Below are 21,779 nucleotides of genomic sequence, written 5' to 3' on the forward strand. Positions count from 1 at the left end.
GATACATAGTGTAATACTAGTTGCTACATAGTGTAATACTAGTTGATACATAGTGTAATACTAGTTGATATATAGTGTAATACTAGTTGATACATAGCATATTAGTACTGATACATAGTGTAATACTAGTTGATACATAGTGTAATACTAGTTGATACATAGCATAATATTAGTACTGATACATAGTGTAATACTAGTTGATACATAGTGTAATACTAGTTGATACATAGCATAATATTAGTACTGATACATAGTGTAATACTAGTTGCTACATAGTGTAATACTAGTTGCTACATAGTGTAATACTAGTTGCTACATAGTGTAATACTAGTTGATACATGGTGTAATACTAGTTGATACATAGAGTAATACTAGTTGCTACATAGTGTAATACTAGTTGATACATAGTGTAATACTAGTTGCTACATAGTGTAATACTAATTGCTACATAGTGTAATACTAGTTGATACATGGTGTAATACTAGTTGATACATAATGTAATACTAGTTGCTTCATAGTGTAATACTAGTTGATACATGGTGTGATACTAGTTGATACATAGTGTAATACTAGTTGATACATAGCATAATATTAGTACTGATACATAGTGTAATACTAGTTGATACATAGTGTAATACTAGTTGATACATAGCATAATATTAGTACTGATACATAGTGTAATACTAGTTGATACTTAGTGTAATATTAGTTGATTCATAGTGTAATATTATTTGATACATAGTGTAATATTAGTTGATACATAGTGTAATATTAGTTGATACATAGTGTAATACTAGTTGATACATAGTGTAATACTAGTTGATACATAGTGTAATACTAGTTGATACATAGCATAATATTAGTACTGATACATAGTGTAATACTAGTTGATACATAGTGTAATACTAGTTGATACATAGCATAATATTAGTACTGATACATAGTGTAATACTAGTTGATACATAGTGTAATACTAGTTGATACATAGTGTAATACTAGTTGATACATAGTGTAATACTAGTTGATACATAGCATAATATTAGTACTGATACATAGTGTAATACTAGTTGATACATAGTGTAATACTAGTTGATACACGGTATAATACTAGTTGATACATAGCATAATATTAGTACTGATACATAGTGTAATACTAGTTGATACATAGTGTAATACTAGTTGATACATAGTGTAATACTAGTTGATACATAGCATAATATTAGTACTGATACATAGTGTAATACTAGTTGATACATAATGTAATACTAGTTGATACATAGTGTAATACTAGTTGATACATAGCATAATATTAGTACTGATACATAGTGTAATACTAGTTGATACATAGTGTAATACTAGTTGATACATAGTGTAATACTAGTTGATACATAGCATAATATTAGTACTGATACATAGTGTAATACTAGTTGATACATAGTGTAATACTAGTTGATACATAGTGTAATACTAGTTGATACATAGCATAATATTAGTACTGATACATAGTGTAATACTAGTTGATACATAGTGTAATACTAGTTGATACATAGTGTAATACTAGTTGATACATAGCATAATATTAGTACTGATATATGGTGTAATACTAGTTGATACATAGTGTAATACTAGTTGTACAGTGTAACACTAGTTAATGATATAGTGTAATACTAGGTAATAATATATAGTCTAATACAAGATAATGATACATAATGTAATATACTAGTTACTAATACATAGTAATGATACATAGTGTAATGCTAGTTACTATTACAAGATTATGATACATAGCGTAATACTTGTTACTAATACAAGATTATGATACATAGTGTAATACTAGTTACCAATACATAGTAATGCACATTAACCAAGGCAGTACTCACTCATGATAGTAACTACAGACAGGTGTCAGTACATAGTGTAATACTAGGTACCAATACATAGTAATGCACATTAACCAAGGCAGTACTCACTCAAGGTAGTAACTACAGACAGGTGTCAGTACATAGTGTAATACTAGGTACCAATACATAGTAATGCACATTAACCAAGGCAGTACTCACTCATGATAGTAACTACAGACAGGTGTCAGTACGAAGTTATGCCTCACATATTATTGAATTACTTGGGGTTGGCAAGGCACACACAGTGAAGAAGATATATGCAGGTGTGTTGATGACGAGAGGTATGTAGACCGCAGTCTTCATGGATACACATCTGCTTAGTATGTTCATGGTGGCACTGGGTGAACCGGAGCCCCAGTTCAGGATGGCGTTGTTTCCCACAACTGCAGTGCAAATATTAGTGTTAATAAAATTATTATTGTGATTATTATTCATGGTACTAGTAATAACATTATTATTAGCGTGTGTGTGTGTGTGTGTGTGTGTGTGTGTGTGTGTGTGTGTGTGTGTGTGTGTGTGTGTGTGTGTGTGTGTGTGTGTGTGTGTGTGTGTGTACTCACCTAGTTGTACTCGTCTAGTTGAGGTTGCAGAGGTCGAGTCCTAGCTTCTGGCTCCGCCTCTTCACTGGTCGCTACTAGGTCACTCTCACTGAACCGTGAGCTTTATCATACCTCTGCTTAAAGCTATGTATGGATCCTGCGTCCACTACATCGCTTCCCAAACTATTCCACTTCCTGACTAATCTGTGGCTGAAGAAATACTTCCTAACATCCCTGTGATTCATCTGTGTCTTCAACTTCCAACTGTGTAACCTTGTTGCTGTGTCCCATCTCTGGAACATCCTGTCTTTGTCCACCTCGTCATTTCCTCTCAGTATTTTGTATGTCGTTATCATGTCCCCCCTATCTCTCCTGTGTGTGTGTGTGTGTGTGTGTGTGAGCGCGCAATAAGATCACAGTAAACAGGTGATATCAGAATATGCAAAACAACCAATGTGAAAGAATAGTGAAATTTCAAGCGCTTTCCTTGATATGAATCATTATCAAGGAACTATAGTTCCTTGATAATGTGAGAAGTCACGAATGCGCTAATCTCTGGTCGAAGGAGACTCGAACCTATGAACCTTGGAACAAGGTACGCAGTGCTTTAAAACCACCCAGCCACACTGGATAGTCCAGTCTCCTTCGACAAGAGATAAGTGCTTGTTGATATATATATATATATATATATATATATATATATATATATATATATATATATATATATATATATATATATATATATATATATATATATATACATATATATATATATATATATATATATATATATATATATATATATATATATATATATATATATATATATATATATATATATATATATATATAAATATATGAAGGAGTGGTGTTAATGTTGCAGTTTAAAAACTGTAGTGTAAAGCACCCTTCTGGCAAGACAGTGATGGAGTGAATGATGGTGAGAGTTTTTCTTTTTCGGGCCACCCTTCCTTGGTGGGAATCGGCCAGTGTGATAATAAAAAATAATATATATATATATATATATATATGTATATATATGTGTATATGTATATATATATATATATATATATATATATATATATATATATATATATATATATATATATATATATATATATATATATATATATATATATATATGCAAAACAACCACTCTGAAAGAATAGAGAAATTCCAAGCGCTTTCGTGACTACTCACATTATCAAGGAACTATGAAAGTAAAGCATCCAAGGAAGCTATATAAGGGGTCTGGCCAGCACCTCACTATCAGATCCCACAACGGTTAAACACCTGACGCGCGCCGACCCAACTGGACAGGTCCTTTGCACAACTCACCCACAAACTATTCTACCCAAGAAAATTAAAAAAATATTATTTGTCCAGTGTATTATTAAATTCTTCCCAAATTCTATTAATTATAAATGGATCTAATTTGTATAAACCAAAGGAAATATTCATATTATTGTCAAAACTGCTTTTTATGAAACAAGATTCAATTATATTCCTGTCAACCATGGACTTGCTTGATACTACTTTCTCAACTTTTTGAAAATCAATTGGATGGTTAAAATCTCTTACATGAATAAATAGAGCATTGGAATCTTGTCCAGTTCTAATGCTATATTTATGTTGTTTTAATCTTAGTTCGAGATTTTTACCAGTTTGACCGTAATAAACTTTATCGCAAATTTTACAAGGAATCTTATAGACACATCCATCAGCATTTTGGGGGGAATTCTTTATCAAAAGTTTTTTTACTGTATCAAGATTTTTGAATACAACTTTAATATTAAAAGTCTTAAGAAGAGAAGGCATATCAACTAAGTTTTCATGGTAAGGGAGAACCAACATATTTTTAGTTGATTGTCCCTTTTTGGATTGTAAAAAGTATTTCTAGCAACTTTAAAAGATTTATCAATTACATTTCTTGGGTATTTTAAATCATTACCTATTTCATAAATTTTGGATATTTCCTCATCTATGAACTCAGGACTACAAATTCGTAAAGCTCTCAGAAACATTGATGAGAAAACAGACAGTTTGACTCTATCTTGATGCGAGGAATAATAGTGGACATAGGAACAGTTATTTGTAGGTTTTCTGTAAATTTTAAATTTGAATTCATTATTACCCTTAATAATTAAAACATCTAGAAAAAGCAATGAGTTATTTTCTTCAAACTCAACAGTAAAGTTTATAGAATGGGCTAAGCTATTTAATTTTCCTAGGAAATGGTGTATATCTACATTTTTGGGCATAAGACACAAAATATCACCAACATATCTGAACCATTTAGCTCTATTAGGGAGGATTGTGTTAAGTAACCTTGATGATATTTTGTGTCTTAATAATAATTTTTAAATTTTCTTGGGTAGAATAGTTTGTGGGTGAGTTGTGCGAAGGACCTGTCCAGTTGGGTCGGCGCGCGTCAGGTGTTTAACCGTTGTGGGATCTGATAGTGAGGTGTTGGCCAGACCCCTTATATAGCTTCCTTGGATGCTTTACTTTCATAGTTCCTTGATAATGTGAGTAGTCACGAAAGCGCTTGGAATTTCTCTATTCTTTCAGAGTGGTTGTTTTGCATATTCTGAAATCACCTGTTTACTGTGATCTTATTGCATATATATATATATATATATATATATATATATATATATATATATATATATATATATATATATATATATATATATATATATATATATATATATATATATATATATATATATATATATATATATATATATACATATATATATATATATATATATATATACATATATATGTCGTGCCAAATATGTAAAACTGGTCAATTAACAAGAACTCATTTAAAATTAAGTCCTTTCTAAAATTTTCTCCTATACGTTTAAAGATATATTTTTTTCATTAATGTTAATGTAAAAATTTATAATTTTGCACCAAAAGAATCTTAGAAAACTTACCTAACCTTATTAAAACAAGAGCAATTTATTTTAGCCTAACCCAACTAAATATATTTTAGATTTGTTTACAATAATTTAATACTAAACAAACACAGTGAAATATATTTTTTTAGTTAGGTTCAGAATAATTTTTGGGAAATTATTGCATACACAAATTTTCGCTTGTCCTATATGGCAAGATGAGCGTTGCTATTTAAGCCAAGATCGCAAGTTCTGCCTATTCGGCACGACATTATATATATATATATATATATATATATATATATATATATATATATATATATATATATATATATATATATATATATATATATATATATATATATATATATATATATATATATATATATATATATATATATATATATATATATATATATTATTTTATTATTTTTTTTTATTAACACATCGCCCGATTCCCACCAAGGCAGGGTGGCCTGAAAAAGAAAAACTTTCACCATCATTCACTCCATCACTGTCTTGCCGGAAGGGTGCTTTACACTACAGTTTTTAAACTGCAACATTAACTCCTTCAGAGTGCAGGCACTGTACTTCCCATCTCCAGGACTCAAGTCCGGCCTGCCGGTTTCCCTGAACCCCTTCATAAATGTTACTTTGCTCACACTCCAACAGCACGTCAAGTATTAAAAACCATTTGTCTCCATTCACTCCTATCAAACACGCTCACGCATGTCTGCTGGAAGTCCAAGCCCCTCGCACACAAAACCTCCTTTACCCCCTCCCTCCAACCTTTCCTACCCCAACCCCTACCCCGCCTTCCTTCCACTACAGACTGATACATTCTTGAAGTCATTCTGTTTCGCTCCATTCTCTCTACATGTCCGAACCACCTCAACAACCCTTCCTCAGCCCTCTGGACAACAGTTTTGGTAATCCTGCACCTCCTCCTAACTTCCAAACTACGAATTCTCTGCATTATATTCACACCACACATTGCCCTCAGACATGACATCTCCACTGCCTCCAGCCTTCTCCTCGCTGCAACATTCATCACCCATGCTTCACACCCATATAAGAGCGTTGGTAAAACTATACTCTCATACATTCCCCTCTTTGCCTCCAAGGACAAAGTTCTTTGTCTCCACAGACTCCTAAGTGCACCACTCACCCTTTTCCCCTCATCAGTTCTATGATTCACCTCATCTTTCATAGACCCATCCGCTGACACGTCCACTCCCAAATATCTGAATACGTTCACCTCCTCCATACTCTCTCCCTCCAATCTGATATCCAATCTTTCATCACCTAATTTTTTTGTTATCCTCATAACCTTACTCTTTCCTGTATTCACTTTTAATTTTCTTCTTTTGCACACCCTACCAAATTCATGCAAAAGAAGAAAATTAAAAGTGAAAACAGGAAAGAGTAAGGTTATGAGGATAACAAATGATTAGGTGATGAAAGATTTGATATATATATATATATATATATATTATATATATATATATATATATATATATATATATATATATATATATATATATATATATATATATATATATGTATATGTCGTGCCGAATAGGCAGAACTTGCGATCTTGGCTTAAATAGCAACGCTCATCTTGCCATATAGGACATGTGAAAATTTGTGTATGCAATAATTTCGCCAAAATCATTCTGAACCTAACTAAAAAAAATATATTTCACTGTGTTTGTTTAGTATTAAATTATTGTAAACGAATCTAAAATATATTTAGTTGGGTTAGGCTAAAATAATTTTTTTTTTATAATAAGGTTAGGTAAGTTTTCTAAGTTCCTTTTGGTGCAAAATTATAAATTTTCACATCAACATTATTGAAAAAATATATCTTTAAACGTAAAAGAGAAAATTTTAGAAAGGACTTAATTTTAAATGAGTTCTTGCTAATTGGCCAGTTTTACATATTCGGCACGACATATATATATATATATATATATATATATATATATATATATATATATATATATATATATATATATATATATATATATATATATGATACTCAAAACTGAAGGCAGCCTGGAAGGAGAAAGACAAGTATCGTACAGAGAGCACACTCAGCTCACACACTGAGGTCCACGGTTCGATCCCCAGTAAGGGTGGAAACATTAGGACATGTTTCCTTAAGATACTTGTTGTCCATGTTCACCTACCAGTAAAATGGGTACTTGGGTGTTAGCCTGGTGTGGGTCGCATCCTGGGGAGAAAATTGACCTAATTTGCGAGAAATGCTCTACATAACAAGTGGCTTTCTATATAGTAGTATGTCATTGATGTCAGCTATGGTCTGTATACCTTGTACATGTAGAAATAAAGATTATTATTATTATTATTATTATTATTATTATTATTATTATTATTATTATTATAAAAAGCATTACACCAGCCACACCACAAGATTTTGAAAAGGCAATAAATGACATGCCCATGCATTCTGCCCTGTTCCCAGACTCATGGAACTTCGTGTTCATCAAGAACTGCAAGAATCCTCTATCACGTGCCTTCAGCATTCTATGGAGAGGAAACACGGACACAGAGGTTATCCAACACTCACTAAAAGCAACAGACATAGCCCCACTCTACAAAGGTGGCAGTAAAGCAATTGCAAAGAACTACAGACCAATAGCATTAACATCTCATATTATAAAACTCTTTGATAGGGTTCTAATAAACAAGATTGTCAACCACCTAGATACCCATGAATTACACAACCCAGGGCAACACGGGTATAGAGCAGGTTGCTTCTGTCTGTCCCAGCTACTGGACCACTATGACAAGGTCCTGGTTGCTGTAAAGGTTAGATAAATTGCAGACTTTGCAGAACCTTCGACAAGTTTGACCACGGTGTAATACCCCAGAAATACGTGATAAAGGAATAACAGCAAAGTAAGTTGGTAGATTGATCTATAACTTCCTGACAAATAGAACACAAAGAGTAATAGTAAACAGAGTGAAGTTTGAGGCAGATACGGTGAAAAGCTCTGTTCCACAAGGCACAGTACTGGCTCCCGTCCTATTCCTCATCCTCATATCTGATATATAGATGTAAGCCATAGCTCCGTGTCTTCCTTAGCGGATGACAGTGACCTCCGTCAAAGACACCGCAAGATTCCAAGCGGACATCAACCAAATCTTCAAATGGACTACTCAGAACACTATAAAGTTCAACGAAGAAAAATTTCAACTACCCAGATATGGAAACCTTGAGGAAATTAAAACTGTATCAAGGTGTACAACAAATTCTAACCATACAATAGAGCGAAAAAGTAATGTTAAGGACCTGGGAGTTATAATGTCAGAGGATCTAACCTTCAAAGACCACAATAATGTATCAATCGCATCTGCTAGGAAAATGATAGGATGGATAATGAGAACCTTCAAAAATAGGGGCGCCAAGCCCATGATGATTCTCTTCAAAACGCTTGTTCTCTCAAGACTGGAATATTGCTGTACACTAACGGCCCCCTTCAAGGCAGTTATACTCCAGCCATATCATACAAGTACACCATAAACAAAGTAAGGCAACGTACTAACGGAAATTTTTCTTTACAAATAGAATGATTGACCAACAAAATGTATTACAGAAGGATGTAGTCCTACAATTTTTAGAAATTTAAAAACAAATGATAAACAGATTGAAGTTGAAACACCACGAGCATAGCTTTGTTGCTGTAGCTAAAAGTAGACAAGTTTATTTAGGTACAGGAACACATATGCAAAACTATGTTAACTGTACTTGTGTCAATGACCTAGGCTAACCCCCTAAAAAGTCAGACGAAGTGACATATTTCCACTGGGGTCCTTGTAATGTCGTATTTAAAGCCTAGCACAGTTAGTTACAGTAAGACTCAATTGGCAATTACAAGCAAGTAATTATATATACACACTACAGAATAGAGAGTACCTACCTCCATAAGAAAACTCAATTATCACACTGGTCTCACCTGTGCCATTATTCCAGACGGGGACGCCCTCCTGGCTCTTGTCATTGATGGGGAAGAATACATAGCTGTCAAGGACGCCACTTGCTTTCTGTTGCATCCAGTTCCATTCTGAGGCATCACGAGGTGTGAACATCTTGGCGAAGATCCCGGAACAGAAGAGGTATGCAAAGTCCCATGAATAAGGGAGCAAAACACCCGGTAAGTGGAAGACTAGACGACCATTGTATGAAGTGAACCCGTAAGATGCGTAATCTGCAAAGAAAGATTAGTCTTAGGTAAAGAGAGATTACCTATTTGTAGCTCTAGGAAAGTTAGACCTACAACGAGTAGGTTGTAGGTCTAACCACTTCCCCCTTTAATTCCACTGGTCAACCACTATTTATGATTTTTTTCCCTTGCATCTCGTCACCTCCACTATTTCTCAATTACAACTACTACGTCGTCTTGTGTTGTAAGGACAAGGAAGAATTTATTCTTTCGTGTTTTATTATTATTATTATTATAATCAAGGGGAAGCGCTAAACCCGGAGGATTATACAGCGCCTGGGGGGATGTGGAAGGTATTCAGGCTTAATTCGGGGAACTGGAGCACAGATCCAATTCCCTAAATCAAGAGCCCCTCACCAACATCAAGGAACCTTCCTTGAGGGGTCGTGTTTTATTAATAAACTTTACTGGTTAGCACGTCGTCTCTGGTCATCATTAACGTTGTCATGAAAGGTTAACATTATTCATCAGTGTCAACAATCTTGTAACTCTTCTATGGAACTTTTCTTACCGTATCCACGTTTTGTCCATAATATTCAGTTTGCCTGACGTATGTTGTCAACAGTTTTTAACAATGCTCCAAATACACATTTGAACGCTATTTTATAGTTTACAAATATAATATATGGATTTCTCAGTTTTATTTACATGATCTTCTAGTGATCATTTTATTTATGTCATTATAGACAGTAGATGTGAGTCCATGATGCTACACAAAAAAGAAACGTTATTAGAATCTGCAGAGTTGTGGACGAAGTCTTTAACGTCTCCAGTCCCACTGATGAAATGTGCTTGCGCAACTTATCTGGAGAAAAGTGAAATATTTCCATTGGACTCCAATGGAAATAAGTCACTAACTTTTTTGGGTTATCCTAGTTAAGTTACACAATATATGATGATTGTAGTTGTGTGTACCTGTGCCTAAATAAACTTACAAATCTTCTGAATGCTACCTTGATACATTGTTGCATTTATCTAAGAGTTCATTAAGCTTTTTTTTTTTTTTGAGATTAGAATGATTTACAAAAAAAAAAAAAAAAAAAAATCAGCATTACAAAGCAAGTTCAAATAGCTCTCGAATCCGAGCAACTGTGAAAAATAACCAGAAATTCCAATACCGATTTTTACCATGAATTTAACTTAAAGAACAGTACTGACCTCTCTTCCTGAGTGGCCAGTCCCGCCTCGTAGGCGTATAAAGGAGCTTTTGGCACGTACACTCAGTTATACTCCTTTATTTCAGTATGATGCATGTTTGTACAAAGTTATTATTACTGTTTTCACCGGGCATAGACAGCTTATTTTTCCTAATTCGTCGATTCACTGCCACACATCGTTCACTGCACAACTGTGATGAATGGTTTTAAAAACTGACAAGTTGAAGAACTGAGACACTTATGCAACACATGGGAATCTTTATTGAAGAAACGTTTCGCCACACAGTGGCTTCATCAGTCCAATACAAAGTAGAAATGGGTAAGGAGAGGAGTTTGAGGTAATCAGTCCCTCAACCTGGAATCGATGTGTTCAGTCCATCACTCTTGTAGGAAGTGCAGCATAGGCCCAGAGAGGTGGCTTATATACTGCAGTCAGATGAGTTGAAGCAGGAGGAGGCGGGATCACAGTGGGACCTGCCACTAGTGTAAGTAGGTCGTCGTCCAAAGCTTGGGCAAGCGTTGAACTCTTTGTACCAAGATTCCATGATGTTGCAGTGTCTGACAGATGTGATGAATGGTTTTAAAAACCGACAGGTGCACAATTGTTGTGTCAGCAGCAAATGCTGTGGCACACGTCATTTTTCCAGTTATCTATTTGACCAATTAAAGTTTCAACTTGATTTAGTGCTTGATGGAACACGATCAACAGGAAAGATAACTTTTTGATCAGAAGAGCATCAGTCATTATTATTACTACAGTCAAAACTACGCGCTAAACCCACAAGGGTCGTATAGTGGAGTAGTCATAAAGCCAAGCTTGTTAATTCCTTTAAGAATTAGAGGTGCATCCTCAAGTGCATCAAGCGTTGCATTTTGAGCAACAATCACCTTTGCAAGCTGAACTGAAGTAGTATGCATGGTAACTGTCTCAGAGGCCACTCCCTCAACTACCTAAAATCATACGTTAGTAACAAAACTCAATATGTGTATGCAAATAATGCAAACTCTTCCACCCAACCAATCACAGTAGGAGTCCCACAAGGAAGCGTCCTTGGACCACTCCTTTTTCTCATCTACATCAATGATCTACCGAATGCATCACAGCTACTCAAACCAATATTATTTGCAGATGACACTACATGTCTTTTCCCACCCAAACACAGTCATACTAGCAAACACAGTCAATGCTGAATTACAGAAAATATCTGCCTGGATGATGACTAACAAACTTACCCTGAACACTGATAAAACCTATTTCATTCAGTTTGGAAACAAAGCTGGAAATGATCCAATTAACATAACGGTAAATGGATCATCAGTCACAAGACTCACAGAGGGAAAATTCCTAGGTATCCACCTTGACAGTAGCTTTAAGTTCCGGACACACATACAACAAATCACCAAGAAAATCTCCAAGACTGTAGGCATACTATCAAAGATAAAGTACTACATTCCACAATCAGCTCTCCTGGCACTGTACCATTCACTCATATACCCTTATCTTACATATGGAATTTGTGCATGGGGATCAACAACATCCAATCACCTAAAACCCCTAATAACCCAGCAAAAGGTAGCAGTAAGAATTCCCACTCCCGCCAGCATACTCCACCAATTTTCAAAAGTCTGAATCTGCTCACCATTAAGAACATCCATACTTATTCATGTGCCTACTACATACACAGAACAATACATGCAAATATAAACCCTCCACTCAAACTTCTCCTCACCAACCTAAACAGGACACATGACCACAACACAAGACACAGAGCTCTTTTTGATATACCTCGTGTCCATATCGCACTGTGTAAAAACTCTATGCACATAAAGGGCCCCAAAATATGGAATTAATTACCAAAAGATATTAAAGTAACTCAGTCTGAAAATCAATTTAACTCTTCTCAAAAGCCACTTAATCACCCTAGACTAAATGCTAAATACTCAGTACACACTTACTCACCTATGTACTCCCACATCATAACTTCAACAATCACTTTGAACCTTTTATCCATTGTTGACAGGAATATAATTGAATCATTGTTTTCACAAAAAGCATTTTCGAATATAAATATATCTTTGTCTTATACAAATTTTAATTCACTTATAATTAATAATCTACTGTTCAACTATGAAATAATTACTATCCTACTGTACAACTATGATATACTCCTTAGTGTTAAGTAGTCTGTAAGCCAATAATGTTAAGTTGGCCCATAATGCCTAGGCATAATAGAGGCTCTCTTTGTATTGCAACCCACTATTGTAAATATAAAATCTCAATGTACTGTTTGCAAAGACATAAAATAAATAAATAAACAAATCTAGTACCAGAATAACACTTCAGTGTAATATTAATAGTCTTTAAGAACTCTCCATGGGTGAGATGAACATGAAGAAAAGCCAAACAAGCGTTCTATAGTACCAAAGTTACTGCTTGGACATATACGATCATCACGAACACCAACCAAACTGAGCGAGAGGTTGTTAGAGCCGGACAAAAATATCCAACGTATTCTGATCAAATTAGATTCTGAATATCAGCCATTGTTGTTGATCATATGACTGTCCTCTATAGTCTTCTAAATTCAGTCCATTCAGCCTACTGTGTGAGCGAAACGTTTCGGAAGATACCTGTCACCTTATTCAATGTGGCTGCATTAAGACCACTTACAAGTGATATTAGTCAATACCATTGTCCTCATCGCCTCCGAGCCGTGTGGACGAGCTGCGCAGACGCTCCTGTTTGAGTTTGTTTTGCGCAGTTTACCTGATTGAGCTGCCCCTAGCGTTGGTTGGTGGAAACTTTATTTTCTCCAACATGGCGCTGAATAGCAGAAGAAGAATCAACACTGTCTGCATTGAGATGATCCGTGGTGCTGTCACAGGATCCAACATGGATTTATTATTACCAGCGATCATTCGCGATACCTATGGTATAGCAAATGAGGAGATATGTGGTGTCGCATTAAATGGAATGACAAGAATCTTCGTTAAGATGACGTCTGCACAAGTCTACGAGGCAGTGGTCGACAAGTATCAGGAGACCATCATACAGGTTAATACAGCTGTGTCGGTGAGACTTCATGATGTATCTCGACACTACACCTGGGTGAAAATCAGGAATGTGCCTTTTGAGGCGACTGATTTTGATATTACCAGTGAACTGCGTACTTATGGGACGGTTCACGTAGCCACAGCAGGGAGATGGGCAACTGGACCGTATGCAGGTGCGCTGGAAGGCGCGTATACAGTTAAAATGACTCTTCGGCACCCTATTCCTTCATATATTGTGTTGAAAGAATTAAGGACTCAAGTCTATGTAACGTATGCGGGGCAACAACGTACGTGTCGGCTATGTGGGTCATATGACCACATCGCGGCGCAGTGTGAGAAACGAAGTGGGTACCCGGCACAACAGCAACGGCAACAGCAGCAACAGCAACAGCAGCAACAGCAACAGCAGCAACAGCAGCCAGTGGACGAGGTTGGCGATGAGCGAGAACAGTCTCTTGCTACACCGCCCCAACAACGGTTGTCATGGAGTGAGGAGGTAGACAAAGAAAAGGAGCTTGAATCGCCAGTTGTAACGCTACAAGGAGAATCTCAGTCTTTGGACATACATAAGGTTTTTGAGGAGAGACTACCTAATATGGGTGAAGAAGTGGCGGCGTCTTTGGTAAAGGCGTTGGATGACTTGTTAGAGGAATCGGTCCTAGATCAGGTGGAAGATCCAGGCTCAGTTCTGGGGAAGGCTGTGAATGATGGTATGGCAGAAGATGACGGTTTGTCGACGAGAGAGTCTACAGGATTGAAGGTGCATGCAGTAGAGGTGGAGGTGCATCAGGAAGGTGCTTCAGATGTCAAAATGCAGGTGGAGGGAGGGACACGAAAGAGGACTGCAGCATCATCGGATTCTGATGATGTGCTAACTCCTGCCCAACGCCCTGGGAAAAAGTCTTGGGTGGAGGTACAGAAGAGAGGGAATGGTGAAACCAAGGATCAAGGGAATGCAAAGGTGATTCCCAACAAAGGGGGGAGGGACAGAGGTGTTGCAAAACGAACTGGGGTAAAGTCAATGCCGGGGACAAAAGGAAAACCCATTTGTTGAATTCAAGTGTTTTACTATAAATATTAACGGGTTGAGAGCTGAGAGGAAGCTTAAGTGGTTTAATGAGTATTTGGTGCGACTTGGCGTGGATGTGGTATTCTTACAGGAACATAATTTTAGGCCTGGTTATGAGTTGGATATGAGTGGTTATAATGTGTACATGGAACATGCGACACGTTTGAAAGGTGGGGCTGCCATTTTGGTAAAGGAAACTAGCCCGTTTATAGTAAGGCGTAGTGAAGGGGGGGAGGGGAGGGTAATTAGGGTGGATGGAACTTGGGGTAGGGTTCCCATTAGTTTAGTATGTGTATATGGTCCGGCTGAGGGTGACGTGAGTATTAAAACTAAATTTGTTCGGGACGTGCTGGTCTATTTTTTACGTGGTTTACCGAATGTTGCAATAATAGGCGGAGATTGGAATTGCGTGATACGTCATAAAGATGTGGAGCCCAGAGGTGCGGGGTGTTGTTTGGGTATATTGGGGGATATATTGACCGGGGTGGGGTTAAAGGATGTGTGTGGGGGGGGAGGGATGGTAGAGCATACCTTCATTAAACGAGGTTATGCGGCGAGGTTGGACCGAATGTACGTGCCTAGTGCGGTTACTGTGCGGAGGGTGGATGTGATAGATGTGGTTTTTTCGGATCATAGAGGAGTGGTAATAGATGTGGATATTGAGGGTGTGCCTCGGAGGGGTCCATCATTTTGGAAATTGAATGTAAAGTTATTAAAGGAAGAGGATAGTCTTTTGTCTTTTGGACATATGTGGGATCGTTTAGTGGTAGAAGCACCAGGGGATGGTGCCATGGTTAATTGGTGGGAAACAATAGCAAAAAAACGTATTAAGGAATATTATATTAATCGAGGGAAGAGATATAATCAGTTACAATACGGTTTTCAAAAATATTTAGAGGGGCAGTTGCGCGACTGTTATGCACAAATTAATGCTAATTATCCTGTTATTGAAATTGAAAGTTTGAAGGAAAATATCCGGAATTTACAAAATGAGAGGTTTGATGGGGAAAGGCTTAAGGGCGGGATTGAGGAGGTTTTGTGGGGAGATCGGCCGTCGGCGTGTGTGTTGCGGAGTCAACACACACGTCGCAAGGCAATGGAGTTAATGGGGTTGAATGTTCAGGTAGGTATGCAAGGGTATAAAGTGGACCAGGTGTTGACGACGACTGAGGGTATGAGTGGGTATATTGATGCTTGGGTTAAGTTGAAAACGCAAAGTGTGGGAATAAGTGAAATAGCATTACAGTCAATTGGAAGGTTTGTGCAGTGTGAGTTGACAGAGCATGATCGATTCGTTTTGGAAGGGCCGATAACGGAGTGCGAGACATGGGTAGCTTTATCCGGGGCGCAATTAGGAAAGGCACCAGGAATTGATGGGTTGCCCAGTGACTTTTATCTCCAAAATTGGAGCGTTTTAAAAGAATTTTTGGTAAGATTATTCAATATCATTAAGCGGGATCGGGTTTTAGGGGCACAGCAGCGGATGGCTGTGGTCGTTTTAGTGCCTAAAGGTGAGCCATTAACAGTTAGACTATCGTGCTATTTCGTTATTGTGTGGTGATTATAAGATTTTTGCAAGAATTTTAGCTAACAGAATAAAAAAGGTCCTGGGTAAAGTGATCGATAAGGGACAATATGGGGTGCCGGGAAGGTCTATGTATGACGGGCATGGTTTGATTAGAAGTTTTATTGAAGAAAGAGTAAAATTGGGAGTGGGGGGGGTGTTGGCTATAGATTGGGAGGCGGCATATGATAGTGTAGAAAGGGAAGCGTTATGGAAGATTATGAGATGGCAGGGGTTTGGAGAGGAAATTATATCATGGGCCAAATTAATGTATCAAGATGCATCCTTGCGGGTGCAGGTAAATGGAAGGTTAGGAGAACAAATTCAGATGAGCAGGGGTCTACGTCAAGGTTGTCCCCTTTCACAAATTTTTTTTGCGTGTTTACAGGATCCCTTTTATAGAGGAATTAGGGCCTTATTGGCAGCAAATGGGGTTGGTGACGAAAGGGGTGGGGGGGCTGGCATTGTTGGATATGTTGATGACACAACGATTTTAGTAAGTGGTAACAGGGATTTGCCTCGGGTGGAAAAGTTAGTAAATGTTTTTGAAAAGGCTTCTGGCATGTCAATTAATAGGGAGAAAACGAAGTATATGGATCTTGGAGATAGGTTAAGTGAGGAATGTGAAGTAGTTGAAAGGTGGAAAAAGGTGGACCAATTACTGATATGTGGGATCGTTTATGTAAGTGATATCAAGTTAGCACAACAAATAAATTCAGTGCGTATTGTAGATGGTGTACTGAAGCGCCTCAGTGGTTTACGAGCTGCACACTTAACTTTGCATCAAAGAGTAATTACAACGAATGTCCTATTATATAGTAAACTTTGGCATGTAGCAGCAATATATCCGATACTTCGTAGTGAGATACAAAGGTTACAAAAGCGCGTTTTTAGATTCATTTGGGGTACTGGAAGCGAATGGTTAGGTAGAGCGGTTGTCACACTCCCGGTTGGCCGTGGAGGGCTGGGTCTTATAGCTGTTGAAAAGAGGATTATGAGTGTGTATTTGAAACGTAGTTATAAGCGGGAGGGGGGGGCGAGGGAAGGCGGACTTCATAAGATACGTCAGGATATGCAACGGTGGTGGGTGGGTAGGGAGTTCATAATAGGTGAGGCAATGTTACGGGTCATCATAAACATGAGCGATCCTTCACATATTAAATTGGGAAACCTTGATGGGGTGGAAGGTAAGGCAGTGGTAGCAGTGGTAGAAGGTGTTTATCCGATGTATGATTGGCGTAATATCTGGGGGCGTTTGAACAAATTACGTTTAAAACCTAAAGTACGAGAAGTAATGTATAGATTTTTACATGGGATCTTACCGTCTGGAATGGTTTTATTCCATAAGAGAATACGGGAGGATGGGATATGCAAGGCTTGTGGTGGATGGGAGACTGTTTTCCATATAGTGTATTTTTGCGAATGTATTGAACTAATAAGGGTTTGGTTGGGTAAGGTAATAAGGTTAGTGGGAGGGGGGGGTTTGCAGGTGTTGAGGGTTTTAAGCTTAGACATAGGTGGGGTGAATCAGATGGTAGAGAATGCGGTAGGGTATATAATTACGGATTATATTTATATGTCTTGGGCTATGAGAGGAGCGAACGTGTGTGAAAGAATTAATGCATTAACAGCAACTTTTTATAGGACAAAGTGTAGAAATAAGGAGGTGTATGGGGGGAGATGGGAGAGGGATTTAAGTGAGGGTTATAGGAATTTCACTTTACGGGATTTACGGGAGTTGAAAGGCAGGTAAGGGGGATGAAATGGGCTGGTTTCCTAGAATGGTCGGTAGCGTGATGAGTTTGATGAATGTTATATGAGGTATGTCCCGGGTGCAATTTTAACATTATTTGTTCTGAGTGTTTCAAGTACAATACAGTTATATTTGGAATTATCGACTTATAACTATGTATGTGTGTATATATATGCATGTGTTGTATGTGTGTATTTGTGTATGTATGTGTATGTGTATGTATGTGTATATATATATGTATATGTATATATATATGTATATGTATGTATCTGTATGTATTGTATGTATGTTTACTTGTATATATCTTTAATGGTTTTTCTCATGAACATTTTCAATGATATACAATACATATTTTCTATGCGCATTTATGATTTTGATACAATGTGTAAATGTCAAAATGGCTTTTTATGTTCCAGTTTAATTTACAATTGTATTTTTGTAAGCACAATTGATTTGGTGCCAATAGAAGTATGTAGTTTAAGAGTTTTACGAACCCTTGAAGTTGTAAGAATTGGATGAAGTTATTCATGGTTGAGTTGACGGAATATTATAACTGACGTTGTAAGTGATTGTGTTCACTTAGACAACATACTTTATATACTTATTTATATGTATGTACATGTATGGTAAATTGAAGTCTGATTTTAAAGGTGAAGAGTGGGTTTTCCTTTTTTGTTCTTTTTTTTTTTCTCTTGATGGTAATACAAGGTTGTATCATGTACACCAACAAATATGGTTAGGGGAATGTGGTAAAATTTTCGTGTTGATTAGACATTTATAATACAGATGAAATATTAGGCTTAGGTTAGGGTAAATTTATGATAATTGTGAAATGTTCTTTGATTCAAACTGCTCTTTATTATACTTGTATTTTATTATTCTAGTGTAAATTAAGAGCAAGGATGATTAATTTGAGGAAGTTAATATAGGTTTGCATGTTTTTGCGAAAGTTACCTTATCCACATGTAGCTAGTATAGGACAATTTTAAGCTTCGGTATCTGATTTTATATGTAGGTAATAGTGGTCATATTTGTTATATTGTAATGTTATTCGTTAATGTTTCAATATCTAATGTAACGTTTTTTCAGTTATTTGTTCATATATTGTCATCTTTAGGGTTTTTCCTTTAGTCTATTGTCTATTGTTGGTTTTAAATAAAATATAAAAAAAAAAAAAAAATTCAGTCCATTCAGCCTACTGTGTGAGCGAAACGTTTCGGAAGATACCTGTCACCTTATTCAATGTGGCTGCATTAAGACCACTTACAAGTGATATTAGTCAATACCTTAAAGTAAGAAAAAGGCACCAGAGGGAATAAACTGTTCTTACCGAAGTTGCAACCGTTTGCTGTAGCGTTGATAACGAAGTGAGTAGCGCAGACACACACTGTCTGACACGTAGTGTTTTGTACCACTGCTTGACACTGGGCATCCACAAAGCAGGAATGACCCAAAGGCACAGGATCTGAGAGCAGAGAATATGATCAACACAAACATTTTGCAACATGGTGACGGGAGGTTAAACAACCTGAGTGCCTGGCTCAGAATCCAGTTACCAATTTTCATTCCTTAAGAACGGGAAGATTTTCTCTTTTGTCAGTATTTGCTGCGACTTAAAATTTTGGATATTGTATGAACTGTTATTAATGAATTCTTTTGATTATATAGTAAACTTGCCGAATAACTATCACGGGCTAGAAACCCTTGGAATGTCATGATAATAAAAATTTCGGAAATTTCTATGCGTGCTGCCCCTTTGTAAGCTGAAAAGTTAACTAAGTGCTCCTGACGCAGACGCCCCGAGTTGATTCTCCCAGGCTTACAAATGGCTCTTGTAATAACTTCCAAATACTGCTGCTAACGTGAGAATGTACAAAACGTAGAATTAACTCACTTGGTGGTATTGAGTTCGATAATCTCTGACCCTCTGTACACCACATAAGGAGATGAACTTCAATCTCCGAGTGTCCAGTAACACTCACCCACACATTAGCTACCTACTTCGTTCCCCGAAAACGTCGGCCGACTAACTGCTAGGAATTGTAGATTTCGCCTTACTGCGAGAGGGCCTGATAGGGACGAGTAAACTATACTTTGGGAAACTGCTCAAGGTTATCATGTTTCCCTAAGTGTATTAATGCAAGTTTTCTGGCTGTACACTCGTCGTGTCCACTCAGGGTCGTGACTGAGTATCAACTGAACTAGCCAGCAAATTCTGACTTTTAGTTCGAATTTTGAATCACTGGCTATCTATACTTTTATATTTTGATCTATTTCTAACTATCCTAGGTCTTATAACGATGTTATTATCTCCTAAGTTTATTATCTACTCTGTAACTACATAAATCTGTCCAAAATGTCAAATATTACATACAAGTATTTATGCAAGCGGTTATATTAAGGGATCCTTATGCTTACACTATAAAACGTTTCTTGGAATAAGTTACCACACATTATATACATACATACCTATAACACAACTCATTCCTGAAGCACTGTAGCCTGCTGGGCAGGAGCACACACCGCCTGTGCACACAGCCACAGGTACCAGTGTTGTGCAGTCCGAAGTAAGGCTGCAAGATTCACCCAGAGTCTTACAGTCTGTGTAACAAGGGTAGTGATCAGTGGAAGTTTAGGGAGGTAGAGAGGTGGGGTGGTCAGAGGAAGACCCAGGAGGTGGGGTGATCAGTGAAAGACCCAGGAGGTGGTCAGTATAAGACCCAGGAGGTGGGGTGGTCAGTATAAGACCCTGGAGGTGGGGTGGTCAGTGGAAGACACAGGAGGTGGGGTGGTCAGTATAAAACCCAGGAGGTGGGGTGGTCAGTATAAGACCCAGGAGGTGGGGTTGTCAGTATAAGACCCAGGAGGTGTAGTGATCAGTGGAAGACCCAAGTGGGGTGGTCAGTATATGACCCAGGAGGTGGGGTGGTCAGTATAAGACCCAGGAGGTGTAGTGATCAGTGGAAGACCTAGGTGGGGTGGTAGTATAAAACCCAGGAGGTGGGGTGGTCAGTGGAAGACACATGAGGTGGGGTGGTCAGTATAAGACCCAGGAGGTGGGGTGGTCAGTGGAAGACACATGAGGTGGGGTGGTCAGTATAAAACCCAGGAGGTGGGGTGGTCAGTGGAAGACACAGGAGGTGGGGTGGTCAGTATAAAACCCAGGAGGTGGGGTGGTCAGTATAAGACCCAGGAGGTGGGGTTGTCAGTATAAGACCCAGGAGGTGTAGTGATCAGTGGAAGACCTAGGTGGGGTGGTAGTATAAAACCCAGGAGGTGGGGTGGTCAGTATAAGACCCAGGAGGTGGGGTTGTCAGTATAAGACCCAGGAGGTGTAGTGATCAGTGGAAGACCTAGGTGGGGTGGTAGTATAAAACCCAGGAGGTGGGGTTGTCAGTATAAGACCCAGGAGGTGTAGTGATCAGTGGAAGACCTAGGTGGGGTGGTAGTATAAAACCCAGGAGGTGGGGTGGTCAGTATAAGACCCAGGAGGTGGGGTTGTCAGTATAAGACCCAGGAGGTGTAGTGATCAGTGGAAGACCTAGGTGGGGTGGTAGTATAAAACCCAGGAGGTGGGGTGGTCAGT

The 21,779-nt window shown here is 37.6% G+C and overlaps 1 protein-coding gene across 1 annotated transcript; it reads right to left on the reverse strand.

Moving 5' to 3' along the window:
- Positions 1 to 1,806: 1,806 nt before the first annotated feature.
- Positions 1,807 to 19,655, reverse strand: LOC128684700 (uncharacterized). The gene is made up of 3 exons (XM_070104698.1): positions 19,524 to 19,655; positions 9,330 to 9,581; positions 1,807 to 2,284 (listed from the first exon to the last, which is right to left on the reverse strand). Exons 2-3 carry the CDS (start codon positions 9,460 to 9,462, stop codon positions 2,097 to 2,099), a joined length of 321 nt encoding a protein of 106 aa, XP_069960799.1. The 5' UTR covers positions 9,463 to 9,581; positions 19,524 to 19,655; the 3' UTR covers positions 1,807 to 2,096.
- Positions 19,656 to 21,779: the final 2,124 nt, after the last annotated feature.

The sequence above is a fragment of the Cherax quadricarinatus genome, chromosome 5, assembly GCF_038502225.1.
Source record: "Cherax quadricarinatus isolate ZL_2023a chromosome 5, ASM3850222v1, whole genome shotgun sequence".
In the NCBI taxonomy this organism is placed as follows: domain Eukaryota; kingdom Metazoa; phylum Arthropoda; class Malacostraca; order Decapoda; family Parastacidae; genus Cherax; species Cherax quadricarinatus.

Coding starts and splice junctions, on each gene's coding strand:
- LOC128684700 (XM_070104698.1), bottom strand. CDS start 9,462: ATGTTCACACCTCGTGATGCCTCAGAATGGAACTGGATGCAACAGAAA. Junction 2,285..9,329: donor CGTCTGGAATAATGGCACAG/GTGAGACCAGTG, acceptor TTTGCACTGCAG/TTGTGGGAAACAACGCCATC.